This window comes from Colossoma macropomum, unplaced genomic scaffold, assembly GCF_904425465.1.
Source record: "Colossoma macropomum unplaced genomic scaffold, Colossoma_macropomum, whole genome shotgun sequence".
Lineage (NCBI taxonomy): Eukaryota > Metazoa > Chordata > Actinopteri > Characiformes > Serrasalmidae > Colossoma > Colossoma macropomum.
The window spans coordinates 3,108,695-3,123,033 of NW_023494790.1; the positions used below are offsets into that span (position 1 = coordinate 3,108,695).

The following is a 14,339-nucleotide window of genomic DNA, read 5'->3' on the forward strand; positions in this document are numbered from 1 at the left end:
CTTAAAAGTGGAAGAGTCCCGTCACATCTGGAGTACAGCTAACACAGCTTCCACAATAAGAAGATTACACCAGCAGTGAAACATGGTGGTGGTAGTGTGATAGTATGAGGGATGGTTTGCTGCTTCAGGGCCTGGGTGACTTTCCGTAATTGACAGAACCACAAATTTTTCTCTCTACCAGGAAATCCTGCAGAAGAACGTCTGGTAATCAGTGTGCGATCTGAAGCTTTGGCAAAATTGGGTTCTACGGTGAGACAACGATCCAAAGTGACAAAAAAGTGATAAACAAAAAGATGTTTATGAAGGTTTTGGAGTGGTCTAGTCAAAGTCCCATCTTGAAACCCACTGAGATGCTGTGACAGGACCTTCATGCTTGAAAGCCCCCCAGTGTGGCTGAATTAAAGCAGTTCTAAAGAGAAGAGCAGGACAAAATTCCTCCACCGCGATTAAAGCCTGATCTTCACCTATAGAAAGCGTTTGCAGCCAGTTAAGTCTAGGTGGGCCTAGTTTTCTGCAGGAGTGATATAAATGTTGCAAAACCTTTTTTCCTTCAATAAATGATGGTTTAAAAACCGTCTTCTGTGTTTCCTCTTGCTCTACGTTTTGCATGAGAATCTGAAACCATTTAGAGCAACAAAAGCGAACAGCAGAGGAAACCAGAAGGGGACAAATACTTTTTCACAGCACTGTGAAACTGCTGTTAAACCAAAACAAAACTCAGACTATTAATGCACCCTTAAAACTCACTGAAACTAAGCTGGAATTGAAAACTAAAACAAAAAGCCAATGATAATTTCAGAGATATAATAACTCTGGACCACACACTTGGTTTCTTGGACACACTTTTATCCATTCGTTTCTTTCTCTGTGGTGCGCCGAGACTTTTTACGCCCGAAATCACCAGTGGGCCGTCCACTTCCGATCCAATGTCCACATCAGTGGCGTCCGGCTCCAGGGATGACTGGAATTTCATTCTTTCTCTTTGTGAATCCATCAATTCAGTGTGCGCAGCTTGACCGCCTACTGAAGAGGAAGAATGATTAGGTGCATGGAAAAAGTAAAAAAAAAAATGAAGTGGTGAAACATGCGGAAATCTCTTATCCTGATTTATTCCCCGTATTTATGAGGGGTCACGGAGCGCTGAGTTAATACCTGGACGACACGCGGCTGCAGATTTCATTCTGTGCTTTTCTTCCACCTTCAGTTCCATTAACACACACAGACTGAAGCTGAGAGGTAAGAAACCTTGTTTAATGGAGAGTGCAAAAAAACATCTCATTTGAAAATACTGTACGCATCTTTACAAAACAAAAAACAAAATGCAACAGTGGTTTCTTCAGGAATCGGAATCTATTCTCCAATAATAACAATAACAATAACAACAATTACTATTATTTTAAAAAGGCAAATGAGTGAAAGTGATCAGGATTAATAAACTATACAAGCTAAAACAGATGGAATAAAAGCACGTTCTGGTCATTTAAAGCTGGAATTTAGGGACAGATCTGTGAAACAGCAATGAAATGAGGAGAAAGCTCACATTTATAACAGTTTCAACACAAACATGATCATGAATGTGGACGTTTACATAAAAACAGGAACCTAATACTGCTTTTCTAGTGGCTAAGCGGCCATCGATGCCCTCTGCGTGTGGAAAACGTCATTTTTTAAAGGAATTGATGCAAGCAGGAGTGAGATCTGTGGGTTCGGGTGAAAGACGCTGACTCTAGCACAGTGAACAGTGGTGATGTCGAAAGCTCACTGTTTTAAAGCGACAGTTTTAGCAAAAAATTCTAACGTGCGCAGTTTCTACCTGCTTACGCCCCACTTAGTCGATCAGCTAAGTCATGTTTGGCGTCTGAAGCTTCTTTAGTTTTAGCACTGGCGCTAACTGCAGGCTTAAAGCATCACAAACTTGCCTCAAACTGTGTTCAGTGTCTCTAATAGACTTGATTACATGGTTTCTGACACTGTATGACTCACTATTATCTATAAACATGGACTATGAAGAGTGTTAGCATAGCTAAAAACAGTGGCTTCACTTTTTTTTTTATAAAATTCAGTGTTAGAAACCAGAAGATCGAGTCTATTTGAGATCAATAACAACCCGACACGGACCGAGGCAAACGGGTAATGATGTAGGCAAACAGTTAGCATGCTAATTGGTGGGGTATGAGCTTCCATTAATTGTTAGCAAAATGAGCCTAGTGCAAAACTAAAGAAGCACCAAATATATCGTCACTGTCCAAAAGTAAACGATTCACTTTTTCATTTTTCTACATCATTTGAGAAACCAGTTGCCCATTATGTTGTATTATTATTCAATTTCATGATGAACGTGGACCAATAGAAATGATCCAACATGGCATTCAATAAAATACATTAAATTATAGTCAAAGTTAAAATGTTTTGGCCGTTTTAGAGATACTTCTTCTTCTCTGGACAGCGGCGATATCTTGTACGATCGCCGATATTTGGGGTGAGAGGGGTAAATTTTATGTGAACTCTCGCTTTAAGATTAACAAGCCTGGAGTTTAGAGGGTTAAACAGCTGTGGCTGGTGTTAAAGGTTTAGCGTGTGCCCTGGATGAATCCACTACAAACAAAAACAATCTAACGACGACAGCAATTAAAAAAAACGACGAGTATTGAAAATAAATCTGCTCTGAATGCACAGTGATCAAATAAATGCACAGCATCTTCAGATTACGCTTGTTTTTTCTTTCACAGGTCACAGTGCGTCTCTCTCTCTCTCTCTCTCTCTCTCAGATGAGTTCTCCTCTGAAGGGAAGGTTCTGGGAGGTTTTGTTCTTGCCAGCGGAAGCGGAGGCGAGCGAGGGTTGAGTCTTTCAGGTTCTCAAACTCGGAGAAGCCCAGCTGGTTCAGCAGGTCGTAAACTCCGGCCCGGGCCGCCACCTAAACACACATGGAGAGACAAATGCAGACGTCCATCAGAATAAGAGCCACACTGACCAGAGAAATCAGAACCCGACGCTGTTTTCATGGCTGTATTCTAGCCATCACAACTTCGGAACGGTTCAAGCTACAGACATGATACACATATGAGAAAAGTCAGCAGACCCCGCCCTCTCTAGCTAGAGTGACCCCACGGAGGTGTGACCAAGCATAAGCGAGTAATCTGGCTCCGAACATGACCCAAAGTCCACTTCGTACCCTGGTACTCTTTCTCTGCTTTTAGGCTTCATAACCCAATAAGGGGTGAACACCTCATGTGATTGGGGGAGTCGTGACTAGCGGGTGGAATTGGAGATGACTAAACTGGGGAGAAAATTGGGAAAAGGAAAAAAAAAAAAAGATAGAATAAATAGAAAATGATTCTGAAAGAGGCTGGTGCCTACAAGAGGACAATGATCCTAAACAAACCTTAAAATCTACCATGAACTACTTCAAGAAACACAAGCTTTTAAAGTGAACCGCACAGTCGCCTTATTAAAAATCTGAGGATCTTAAACGTGCTGTACATGTAAGACGGTCCAAGAATATCTCAGAACTGGAAAAGTGCACAAAAAGTCCTAAAACAAACATAGAAATATCTCTAGCTGGCTACAAAAGTGTATAAGCTGTCATATCTGCCAAAGAAAGAGGCAATAAGGGCTGAATTAGAAGGGTGTCCAACCTTTTGCACTTACTACAATTATACAATGGTTGTTTTTTTCTATTATACAAATATAAAGTAACTACATTAATTTATGCAGAACGTTAAAATGAAAAACACCCATTCAGGCAGGTGGGTCTTAACCCTATGTGTCAAACACAAGGCCTGTGGACTAAGTCAGGCCCGTGACACAATCCTATTAAGATTATTTTAATTTTCTATTAATATCAGCCCATTTCAGCATGAGCTGCACTACGGTTCCCAGCATGCACTGCAATGTGTGCTCCCACCCACTCCCCAGCAACGATCTATGGAACAGCACCACAAAAACCAGGTGTCTGGTTAAGCGAATGGGCAGTTTTAATAAACCTACCGTTCACTGGGGACATTTAAAGAGGTTTAACAGTGATCTGCAGCTTATGTAGTCTATTGTTTTATACAGAACAATTTGTTAAGTAAAAATAAAATAAGACAAAAAATATATGGATCTTTATGAATGTGGTCATTTATGTATTGCAATCAACCAGCTACCATTATATTCAGTTATAACCAACCAACCAAACCTCCATATTACATTATACTGCAGTCGAACAGCTTCTACTATATTAAAAATATATTGCAATCTACCAGATGTCACTATATTCAATTCTATTGCAAATCAACCAACAATCAGCCATTCGCAGTCAGTTTCTCTGGAGAGGAGCTCTTCACATTAAAACACTTGATTCTGTTTCCAGCTCGACACAGGTATTTTGAGAAATGGGTGGAATTTCCCTTTTTAACTGAGACCAGCTCAGTTTGAGGGACAAAAAAAAACTGGGTTGGGACGTCCCTAACAAATAACACGCACTCAGAAAATGAACCAACAGGGCTGTTTCACTTACAAACTGAAAATATGTAGACCTTAAATGAATAAACTGTGTGGTCTCAAAGCCAATGTGTCAAACATAAGGCCCGCGGGCCGAGTCAGGCCCGTGACACCGTCCTATTCGGCCTGCAAAATTAGTTTAATTTTCTGTTAATGTTAGCCCATTTCACTATGAACTGCACTACAGTTCCCAGCATGCACTGCAACTTAACGTGTGCTCCCACCCCCTCCTAAAGGACGATCTGTGGGACAGCTGCACAAAAACATTACAGGTACATTGGAGACATTTAAAGAGGTTTAACCGTTCTCTGAAGGTAATGTGGTCTATTGTTTTATATTAAACGGATAGTTCCGGTCCTAAAATCTGATTGGCTGAGCCGCGTTTGAAGCTGTTGTAAGAGCCACAATAAACCTCGGGTCTGACCGCCTGCTGTGTTAGTGCGCCACGGCACAAAAGCCCTTCTGCTGTAATGGATTAATCTTTGACTCTAATGCTGATCGCATGGAGCACCGAGTGAACTGATGAAGTAAGAACCTGTTTTTTTGTTTAAACTGAGGGGCTGAAAAGGTATTTTCTTATCTAGAACTAGGCTGGTCAGCTAATCGACAGGCTACAAGAGCCAACAGCCTAAACAACTCCAACATTAACATCACAGGCTTGAATTAAAGCACTTACGATCACCTGATCACCTGAATGACTTACACACTTCAAATGTTCGTGTTTCAGTCAGAAATCATGTCAAACCCAGGCTGAGTCCCAAACGGCTCCGTACTCCCTAAATAGTGTGCTGTGTCACATTAAGCCTAGAATTTCTAGCCTCTGTTGTCAAATAGTGCACTGCCTGTCGAGTCTGAATGCAGATGAATTAAAGCTAAGAAATTTAGAGTCTCAAGTCTTTGAGATTCAAATCTGAGTCGAGTATCTAGTCTCTGAAGTGCAAATTCAAGTTGAGTCTTGAGTCTCTGAGGTGCGGGTTCAAGTCAAGTCTCTGAAGTGAGTCTGAGTCGAGTTTCAAGCTAGAGTCAAGAGTTGAGTCTGTGAGGTGTGAGTCTGAGTCGAGTCTATGAGGTGTGATTGTGAGTCAAGTCTCTGAAATCTCAGTCTAAGTTGGGTCTCGAGTCTCTGAGGTGGGAGTTCGAGTCGAGCCTCTGAAGTGAGTCTGAGTCGAGTCTCAAGCCAGAGTCAAGAGTTGAGTCTGAGTTGAGTCTATGAGGTGCGAGTGTGAGTCCAGTCTCTTGGATGTGAGTCCAAGTAGAGTCTTGAGTCTCTGAGGTGAGAGTCTTAATCAAGTCTCTGAAATCTCAGTCTAAGTTGAGTCTCGAGTCTCTGAGGTGGGAGTTCGAGTCAAGCCTCTGAAGTGAGTCTGAGTTGAGTCTCAAGACAGAGTCAAGAGTTGAGTCTGAGTCGAGTCTATGAGGTGTGAGTGAGAGTCCAGTCTCTTGGATGTGAGTCCAAGTAGAGTCTTGAGTCTCTGAGGTGAGAGTCTTAATCAAGTCTCTGAAATCTCAGTCTAAGTTGAGTCTCGAGTCTCTGAGGTGGGAGTTCGAGTCGAGCCTCTGAAGTGAGTCTGAGTCGAGTCTCAAGCCAGAGTCAAGAGTTGAGTCTGTGAGGTGTGAGTCTGAGTTGAGTCTATGAGGTGTGAGTGTGAGTCCAGTCTCTTGGATGTGAGTCCAAGCAGAGTCTCGAGTCTCTGAGGTGAGAGTCTGAGTCAAGTCTCTGAAATCTCAGTCTGAGTTGAGTCTCGAGTCTTTGAGCTGCGAGTCTGAGTCGAGTCTCTGAGTTTAGGAATTCTAGCTTCTGCTGTCAAATACTGCACTGCCTGTCGAGTCTGAATGCGGATGAATCCCAAATGACCACTTTTATACATATTTTGCTCTGTTGGGCTGCAGGAGTCAGTGTTTAAATTCCTATGTAGTGCACTATGTAGGGAGCAGGGAGCTGTTTGAGATTCAGCCCCAGTGTGAGTAAAGTAGCTGCGTCAGACTGGCAGAAGTGGTTATTTGATGACCAAAAAGTACTTATAAACTGAAAGTATTTACATTAAACAGTGCTGTGTTTTCATATGTTCACTGTTATACGACAAAAAGTTTTAAAAATCAGGAAATGTGTGCAGTTTACAGTGATGGGCGACCGAACGTTCTTCTCCTCATTCAGCAGTCAGTGGCTGTGTTTACATGCAACAATTTTTGCCAATCCGATTGAATACAATCCGATTATAGATTTAGACTGAGGTGTTTATATGCACTCTATTCAACAATCTGATGGAAAATCTTCGTTTACATGCTCACTACAAGTAATCCGATGCAAAATGACGCACATGCGTGGAGTAGCGCTTAGAGTAAACGTTACCATGACAGCGAACATCACGTGAGGTCCAGACCAGTTTCTGCTCCGCCATGTTGAGCGGTGTAAACTTTCGCCGTGACGCGACGCACATGCGCAGAACATACTTACACGTTCCGATTGGAATGTAACCGGATTCAGGCGTTTACATGGCTATTATTCTTCTATTTAACGGATTATTTAGAAGTTTACCCACCTCGTTTAATCGGATAGAAATTGTATTCCGAATGGCCTCAATCGGATTAGACTATTCCGATTGAGGTGTTTACATGGACATGTTCTATTCCGATCGAGCTATTAGTCGGATTATTAACGGATTATCAGGCTGCATGTAAACGTGGCTAATGTTTGCTTAGTAACGACACCGTACTCTAAAGGAACTACATTTCTTGGTGGAATACTTGTTTATGTCGGTTACTATTAATAATAACTTAAATAAGTATCTAAAACATTGTGTATTTTAATATATTTTATGTTGGCTGCCGTTTTATAAAAGCAATGAGCCACTCGAGGCAGCGAGGCAACGAGTTACATTAAAAAATCTCAGCAAATAAGCCACACGGGGGGCGGGAGTCGTGCCTAAGAACACCCTTCCCCGTGATAAAATCACTGTAACCCACGGCCTCCAGTGGCTTATTGCTTTAACATAAAACAGTTTTTTTTATTAAAATGATTTTTAATCGTTCAAGTTTGCCGATGTAGTTTTGGCATATTTTAATTAAACCTCGGCCAGTTGGGGTCAAGGCACAATGTTAAGTAAAAATAAACTGGCCCACAGATTTGCTGAAATTTTTTAATGTGGCCCTTTTAGTGGTTTAGTTCAACGCCCCTGCTCTAAACTACTGACTGATACTGTATGTGGATGGACAGACAGACAGACAGACAGACAGACAGGTAATGTTCAGGTGAGTGAGTGGAGTATCTGGTCTTTAAGCTGTAGCTGAGTTTAATGACACCGTCCACTAATATCACTCATTTAAACGAGAGAGAGATAGACGCCCACGCGTTTGTGGATACGGTGAGGAACAGTATCAGCTCTCAACACAGATCAGGACGAGAAGATAAACTCAGACTCAGCAGAAAACCACAGAGCTTCTGCAGAAAGAGTTTCCACTGAGTTTTATTATTAATATCTGGACTGATATCAACATCAAAACCAAACCACATCCAACGCGGGGAGGGGTTTCACTCCTGACCTCAAAACATCCGCTCTGTGGGCTTTTCTGGACCAGCTCCCAGCAAACGGAGAACCCAGCAGCTCAACTGTATCTACATACACAACTGCTTAACTTAGACTTAAAGACAAGAAACAAAAATGTTTCACTTTTATTCTGATTTAAAATCAAGAAATAATCTTTTTTAAATTTGGATTTAAAATCAGATTTTTTTCATTTGGATTTAAAGACAAGATTTCATTTCAAATCAGATGTAATATCAATAAGTTATTTCTTCTTTAGACTTAAAGCCAAGAAATAATCTGTTTTTAGTTACATTTAAAGCCAAAAAATAATACTTTTTATTCAGATTTATAATTAAAAAAAATAAATTAGATTTAAAGCCAAGAATTAATCGTGTTTTATTTTGATTTAAAGCCAAGAAATTATTTTTTAATAAGAATTAAAGCTAAGAAACTTTGAGCAAGTCTCAAGTCTCTGAGATTCAAATCTGAGTCGAGTATCGAACCGCTGAAGTGTAAATCCAAGTCGAGTCTCAAGACTCTGAGGTGCGAGTAGAGTCAAGTCTCTAAAGTGAGTGAGTCGAATTTCAAGTCTGAGTCAAGTCTCCAGCCAGAGTTAAGAGTTGACTCTGTGAGGTGCGAGTCTGAGTCAAATCTCTGTGGTGTGAATGAGAGTTGAGTGTCTTGGATGTGAGTCCAAGTAGAGTCTTGAGTCTCTGAGGTGAGAGTCTGAGTCAAGTCTCTGAAATCTCGGTCTGAGTTCAGTCTTGAGTCTTTGAGCTGCAAGTCCGAGTAGAATCTCTGAGGTGCGAGTATGAGTCAAGTCTCTGAAATTTGAGTCTGAGTTGAGTCTCGAGTCTATGAGGTGTGACTACGAGTCAAGTCTCTGAAATTTGAGTCTGAGTTGAGTCTCGGGTCTATGTGGTGCGAGTCCGAGTCGACGAGGTGCGAGTCCAAGTCAAGTCTCTGAAATTTGAGTCTGAGTTGAGTCTCGAGTCTATGAGGTGCGAGTACGAGTCAAGTCTCTAAAATTTGAGTCTGAGTTGAGTCTCGAGTCTATGTGGCGCGAGTCCGAGTCGACGAGGTGCGAGTCCAAGTCAAGTCTCTGAAATTTGAGTCTGAGTTGAGTCTGAAGTCTTTGAGGTGCGAGTCCGAGTCGAGTCTATGAGGTGCGAGTCTGAGTCGAGTCTCTGAAATTTAAATCTGAGGTGAGTCTCGAGTCTTTGATTTGCGAGTCTGAGTTAAGTCTCTGAGGTGCGAGTTCGAGTCGAGTCACTGAGGTGCAAGCCCGAGTCGAGTCTCTGAGGTGTGAGTCAGAGTTGGATGCAGTGTTGGTGTCTACCAGGTGGTTGTGGTTCTCCTTCATTATGAAAGTGTATGATCTCATATCTGATCTCCTCAGAAACACCTCCTGAAAAATTAATAACTCCTATTTAATGGCTGTTTAAATGGAGGGTGGAGCTGCAGAGTAGGAGCATCATATCATTAACTAACTGACCGTGACTGAGTTAAATAAGGTCCTGAACAGAAACCGTCACCCTGCAGGTCACTGCTCCACCTCTGAGCTCTGATCAGACGTCCACCTGCTTTAATAACAGAGTTTACCCTCCAGACTCAGCACTGACCACTCACTGCAGACCTCAGCACACACCTAACACCAGCTCCCACTCAGACTGACCACTAACATACGAGAGAGAGAGAGAGAGAGAGAGAGAGGCGGGGAGGAAGGGAGAGATGGGGAGGAAGGGAGAGAGGGGGAGGAAGGGAGAGAAAGAGAGGAAAAAGAGAAAGAGATAAAGAGAAAGGAGAAAAACAGAGAGAAAGGAGAGAGAGGGAGAGAGACAGCAGAGAGAGAAAGACAGAGAGGAGACAGAAAGGGGAAAGAGGGAGAAAGAAAAAGAGAAGAAGAGAAAGAGAGAGAAAGGAGAAAGAGAGAAAGGAGAAAGATAGAGAGAAAGGAGAAAGGGAGACAGAGAGAAAGGAGAAAGAGAGACAGAGAGAAAGGAGAAAGAGAGACAGAGAAAGGAGAAAGAGACAGAGAGAAAGGAGAAAGGGAGACAGAGAGAAAGGAGAAAGAGAGACAGCGAAAGGAGAAAGAGACAGAGAGAAAGGAGAAAGGGAGACAGAGAGAGAGGAGAGAGACAGAGAAAGGAGAAAGAGAGACAGAGAGAAAGGAGAAAGGGAGAAGAAAGGAGAAAGAGAGAGAGAGACAGAGACAGAGAGCGAAAGAAAGAGGAGAAAAAGAGCAGGGAGGGAGGGAAAGAGACAAAAAGAGAGAGAGAATGAAGAGCATGTATAACAGCAGCTGTGTTGAATGATTGTGAATCTGTGCATGTTCTGCTCTGAAGTCTGTTTATCATCCTGAGCTCCACTTAGAGAAGAGTAACACTGACAAATCTACAATAAATCACACACCGCCTTAAATCCGCACACACACACACACACACACACACACACACACACACACACACACACACACACACACAGCTGTAACACTGTAATATCGCTGTCTGGACTCAAGTGGGCAACATTAATGAATACAGATCAGGAATGAATGTGCTTATTCAAACATACTTGACATTTTTCAGGCCTCTGAGAACCTCGGTCCGTGTTTTCTTTCCAAGTGGGTCAGTCTTGCTCTTGCGGGCCACAGTATGTACTAAGTGTGCCCTATGAATGACCTCCCAATGTCCATTAAATGCCCGATATATTTCACCAAAGTTCCTTCTAATGTAAACTGTGTCCTTGTAAGGGGCAACATATCAGTCCACCCAGTGACCCAGTTAAAATGAGTTATACTGATAACACGACATGCAGACAGTGCAGACCAGGCTAATGTTATCCTGGTTAGCTGAGGGTCTGATTCAGGGATGTTTCAGTCACGTTTCAAATGAAAAGGAAAACACAGCAGACCTTCGATCACCTCCCGCTGTCTAGTCCTGATGTGGAACACTTTGTTTTCCAGGCAGTGGATATAAAGGAACAGCTGGTATTTTGGGGTTAGCATTAGCCTAGTATGGCTAATGGTCAGTTGACGCTGTCAAGAGACGTACTTATGAGACAAATGACTCAAAGCCGAAGCTGGAGTCTTAGAGGAATTTCCACCTTAAATGGTGCAGCAGTTACATTCATGCTGCTCCGTTTAAGGTGGAACGGAAAATTAAAACAAAAAGTTGGACATTTAGCAGTGTTTTTGGGTCACGGGGGTGATGTTCGAAATCAATATCAGTTTATATAAACTATTGTATTTATATAATCTACATACTGTTCAGTTTTGTTATTATTACAAACAAACTAAATAGTTCACAACAAGAAGCACCATAAAAATACTTCCGATTTACTTTGGTTGTTAAAAACAGTTCTTATAAAAAGTGAACAGACATCCCAGAATAATAAGCCACTGTTATTTATTTAAGCATCTAAAATTGTTTTTGAAACTATATAAACTATATTATAAACTATACTAATATTGTTCGAGCCTAATTCAGCTAATTCAACTGTGCCAGTCTGGTTGTACAATTTGACTGACTAGTTGAGCCACCTGACTTTTCAGACCAATTTCAATTTAAACAGGCATCTATTTAGACACCCGTAGAAACCTTTGTCCGTAAACTTTAACTTCAGTTTATACTTACTTTTTTTCAAATAGATAAACATTACAGCACTTATACATTTTCATGGTTCTCCTGAGGTCAGACATGGTGAACCATTCCAGCCACGACTCAAACACCAACGTTTTTTATTTTTAAATTTGTGAAAGGACTACTGACCTTAGCATTGTGTTCACTCGCTCACTGACAGTTTTAGTACTGCACTCAGTAGTAGCATTAATAGAAATCCAATTTAAAAAATTCTGCATAATCAATATATTAAAAAGGAGTCGTTCAGAGCGGTTTGGTGTGAAACGCCCTGTTCTAGAGAAACTTACTGAGTCAGAATTGTTCACAGTGGTGGTGATAGGAACCAGACGTCCACCTCTAAAAGCTCCCTCACAGAAAGTTCCTACATGAAATGGTTATGAATTCACTGCCTGATGACTGAGACACTGTTTTTAAACCCAGAAGACTCGTGTTGGTTCACTGGTGGTTCTGGATAGTAAATAAAATGTCTATATTTGTGTTGTAGTCATGGCGACCCCTGGTTCCTATGACCACCACTGTAAAGAAATCTGACCCATTTCACACCAAACCGCTCTGAATCTCTCTGTTTACATCTCACACACTGAATTATGCAGAAATTATGAACAGTCCCCTTTCATAGCAGTTATTAGTTTTAGTAGTGTATACAGTAGTAGTATTAATAGTAGTAGCAGTATCAGTATTAATAACTGTAGCAGTATAACTAGCTATTGTTCACTTCAGCCTCCTGTACGATGGTGGTGGGAAAATGAGTGAACGTTGAGGGAAAAACACACTCATAACCCATGCAGGGGGTGATGGTCATTAGTTTGGTATGCTCATAAATTCCAGGGTTTAGCACAGAGCACAGCTGGCCACAGCAGCCCTGGGGTCACCGGTCATGAGCGAATCAGCACATAGACGCCGTACGGAGCTCAGAGGGTGAGTGACGGGTACAGTCACCTACCATCAGCCTGTAAACCCCACAGTCCAAATAACTCTGCGGATACGGTTCTACACACATACACACTGCAGCGGCCGAGACTCGGTAAACACAACACGACACAGTCAGCAGCAGAACAGCCTCTGAGAAGCCAGAGGTACAGAGTTGAAAATGGAGATGGAGGCTGGTCAGTTTAGCTGAGCTTCTCTTCTTGAGCATGGAGATCTTCATCCACCACTTTCCTATCAGATTGTTGGTCGACTTTACAGGGCTTCCTCACATTCACAATCAGAGTCAGGTAGATACCACACGCACATGCTAATTACATACAAGAACACAGTGACTTAATCTATATAGAGGAAACATCATTTAAATGCATTGTCTGTAATTGTTCTCTTAGAGACACGAGTAACGCAAGTACTGTAACGCTTCTTAAGTCAGTAAAGGCTGCACAGACAACAAGACAAAAATGCTAAATATTCAGATTTTTCCGTATCAAAACTAGTAGCAGTATCAGTATATATATATAGAAACAGATGGACTACAGTCTGTAGTTGTAGAACTACGAAGTGCACCTATATATATATATATATATATATATATATATATATATGGACCCTCATTGTCCATTTTATATATAGGTGCACTTTGTAGTTCTACAGTTACAGACTGTAGTCCATCTGTTTCTCTGATATTTTGTTAGCCCCCTTTTACCCTGTTCTTCAGTGGTCAGGACCCCCATGGACCCTCACAGAGCAGGTACTATTTGTGTGGTGGATCATTCTCAGCACTGCAGTAACACTGACGTGGTGGTGGTGTGTTAGTGTGTGTTGTGCTGGTCTGAGTGGATCAGACACAGCAGTGCTGCTTAACAGCAACACGGACAGACTCTACTGTGCAAAACAAACTGCAGACAAAGAGGCTGACTGGATAAACAGTAATTAGTAGCTGTTTAATGAGTGGATTTGCATATTCCGCCCCACAGCATTTGGATATCAGTCCGACTAACCGGAGACGCATTTGACTACCAAGTGTAAACGCATGAGGCAAAAATCTAATCAGGATACGATCCAGATAATAGACACATGGAGTGACCAGGTGTAAACAGGGTCACATGCTAACATGGTAGCATATCATCCATCTTATTTATCTATTTATTTGCTTTTCTGGTACTTCGTTTTTCGTCTGCTGTCGTGTAATTATTACTTTATTATTACTTTATATACTTTATTATACTTTATATTACTTTATTATTACTTACTATAACCACTGCCTATGCTGTCTATGTTGAGTGATTGAATGTTCAATAAAGTTTTGATTATAAAAATTATCTTTACTTTCTTATCTTTTAAAATGATCTTTCCCTACAGCAGCTGGAGCAGCGAGAGTGAACGGCAGCGGAACTTCAAGGCTGAAAAACTTCATCTGAGTCTCGATCTGCTGCAGCGCGCCACCTCCGAGTCCTACAGCTGTGAACATCATATTAACCACCGCAGAGACTCTCACTCTGTCAGGGATCATCTCTGTGATGTTGTGTTTCATCTCCGCTAAAAACACACAGTAGGCCGCTAAAACAGAGCTGGCAGATCTGCTCGCGCTGCGGCTTCAGCTGCAGGAGGATTTCAGACACATCAGCGAGTAATTATTCAACAACAAAGCGCGTTTATCAGCCTCAAGACCAACCGCTGTGTAATTAGCATAATCTTATAGAGCTGTTCAGTCTGCAGCGTTCCTGTTCAGGGAAACGTGCTATTATTGTCTGCGGTAATTCAACA

The 14,339-nt window shown here is 41.7% G+C and overlaps 1 protein-coding gene across 1 annotated transcript in view; it reads right to left on the reverse strand.

The window, feature by feature from the left end:
* Positions 1–1,230: 1,230 nt before the first annotated feature.
* The window catches only part of pald1a (phosphatase domain containing paladin 1a), an 82,589-nt gene continuing 69,480 nt past the window's right edge, over positions 1,231–14,339 (reverse strand). The window contains 2 exon segments of the mRNA XM_036571924.1: positions 1,231–2,803; positions 2,805–2,915. Of these exon segments, the coding sequence (XP_036427817.1) occupies positions 2,765–2,803; positions 2,805–2,915 (150 nt within the window). The 3' untranslated portion in view covers positions 1,231–2,764.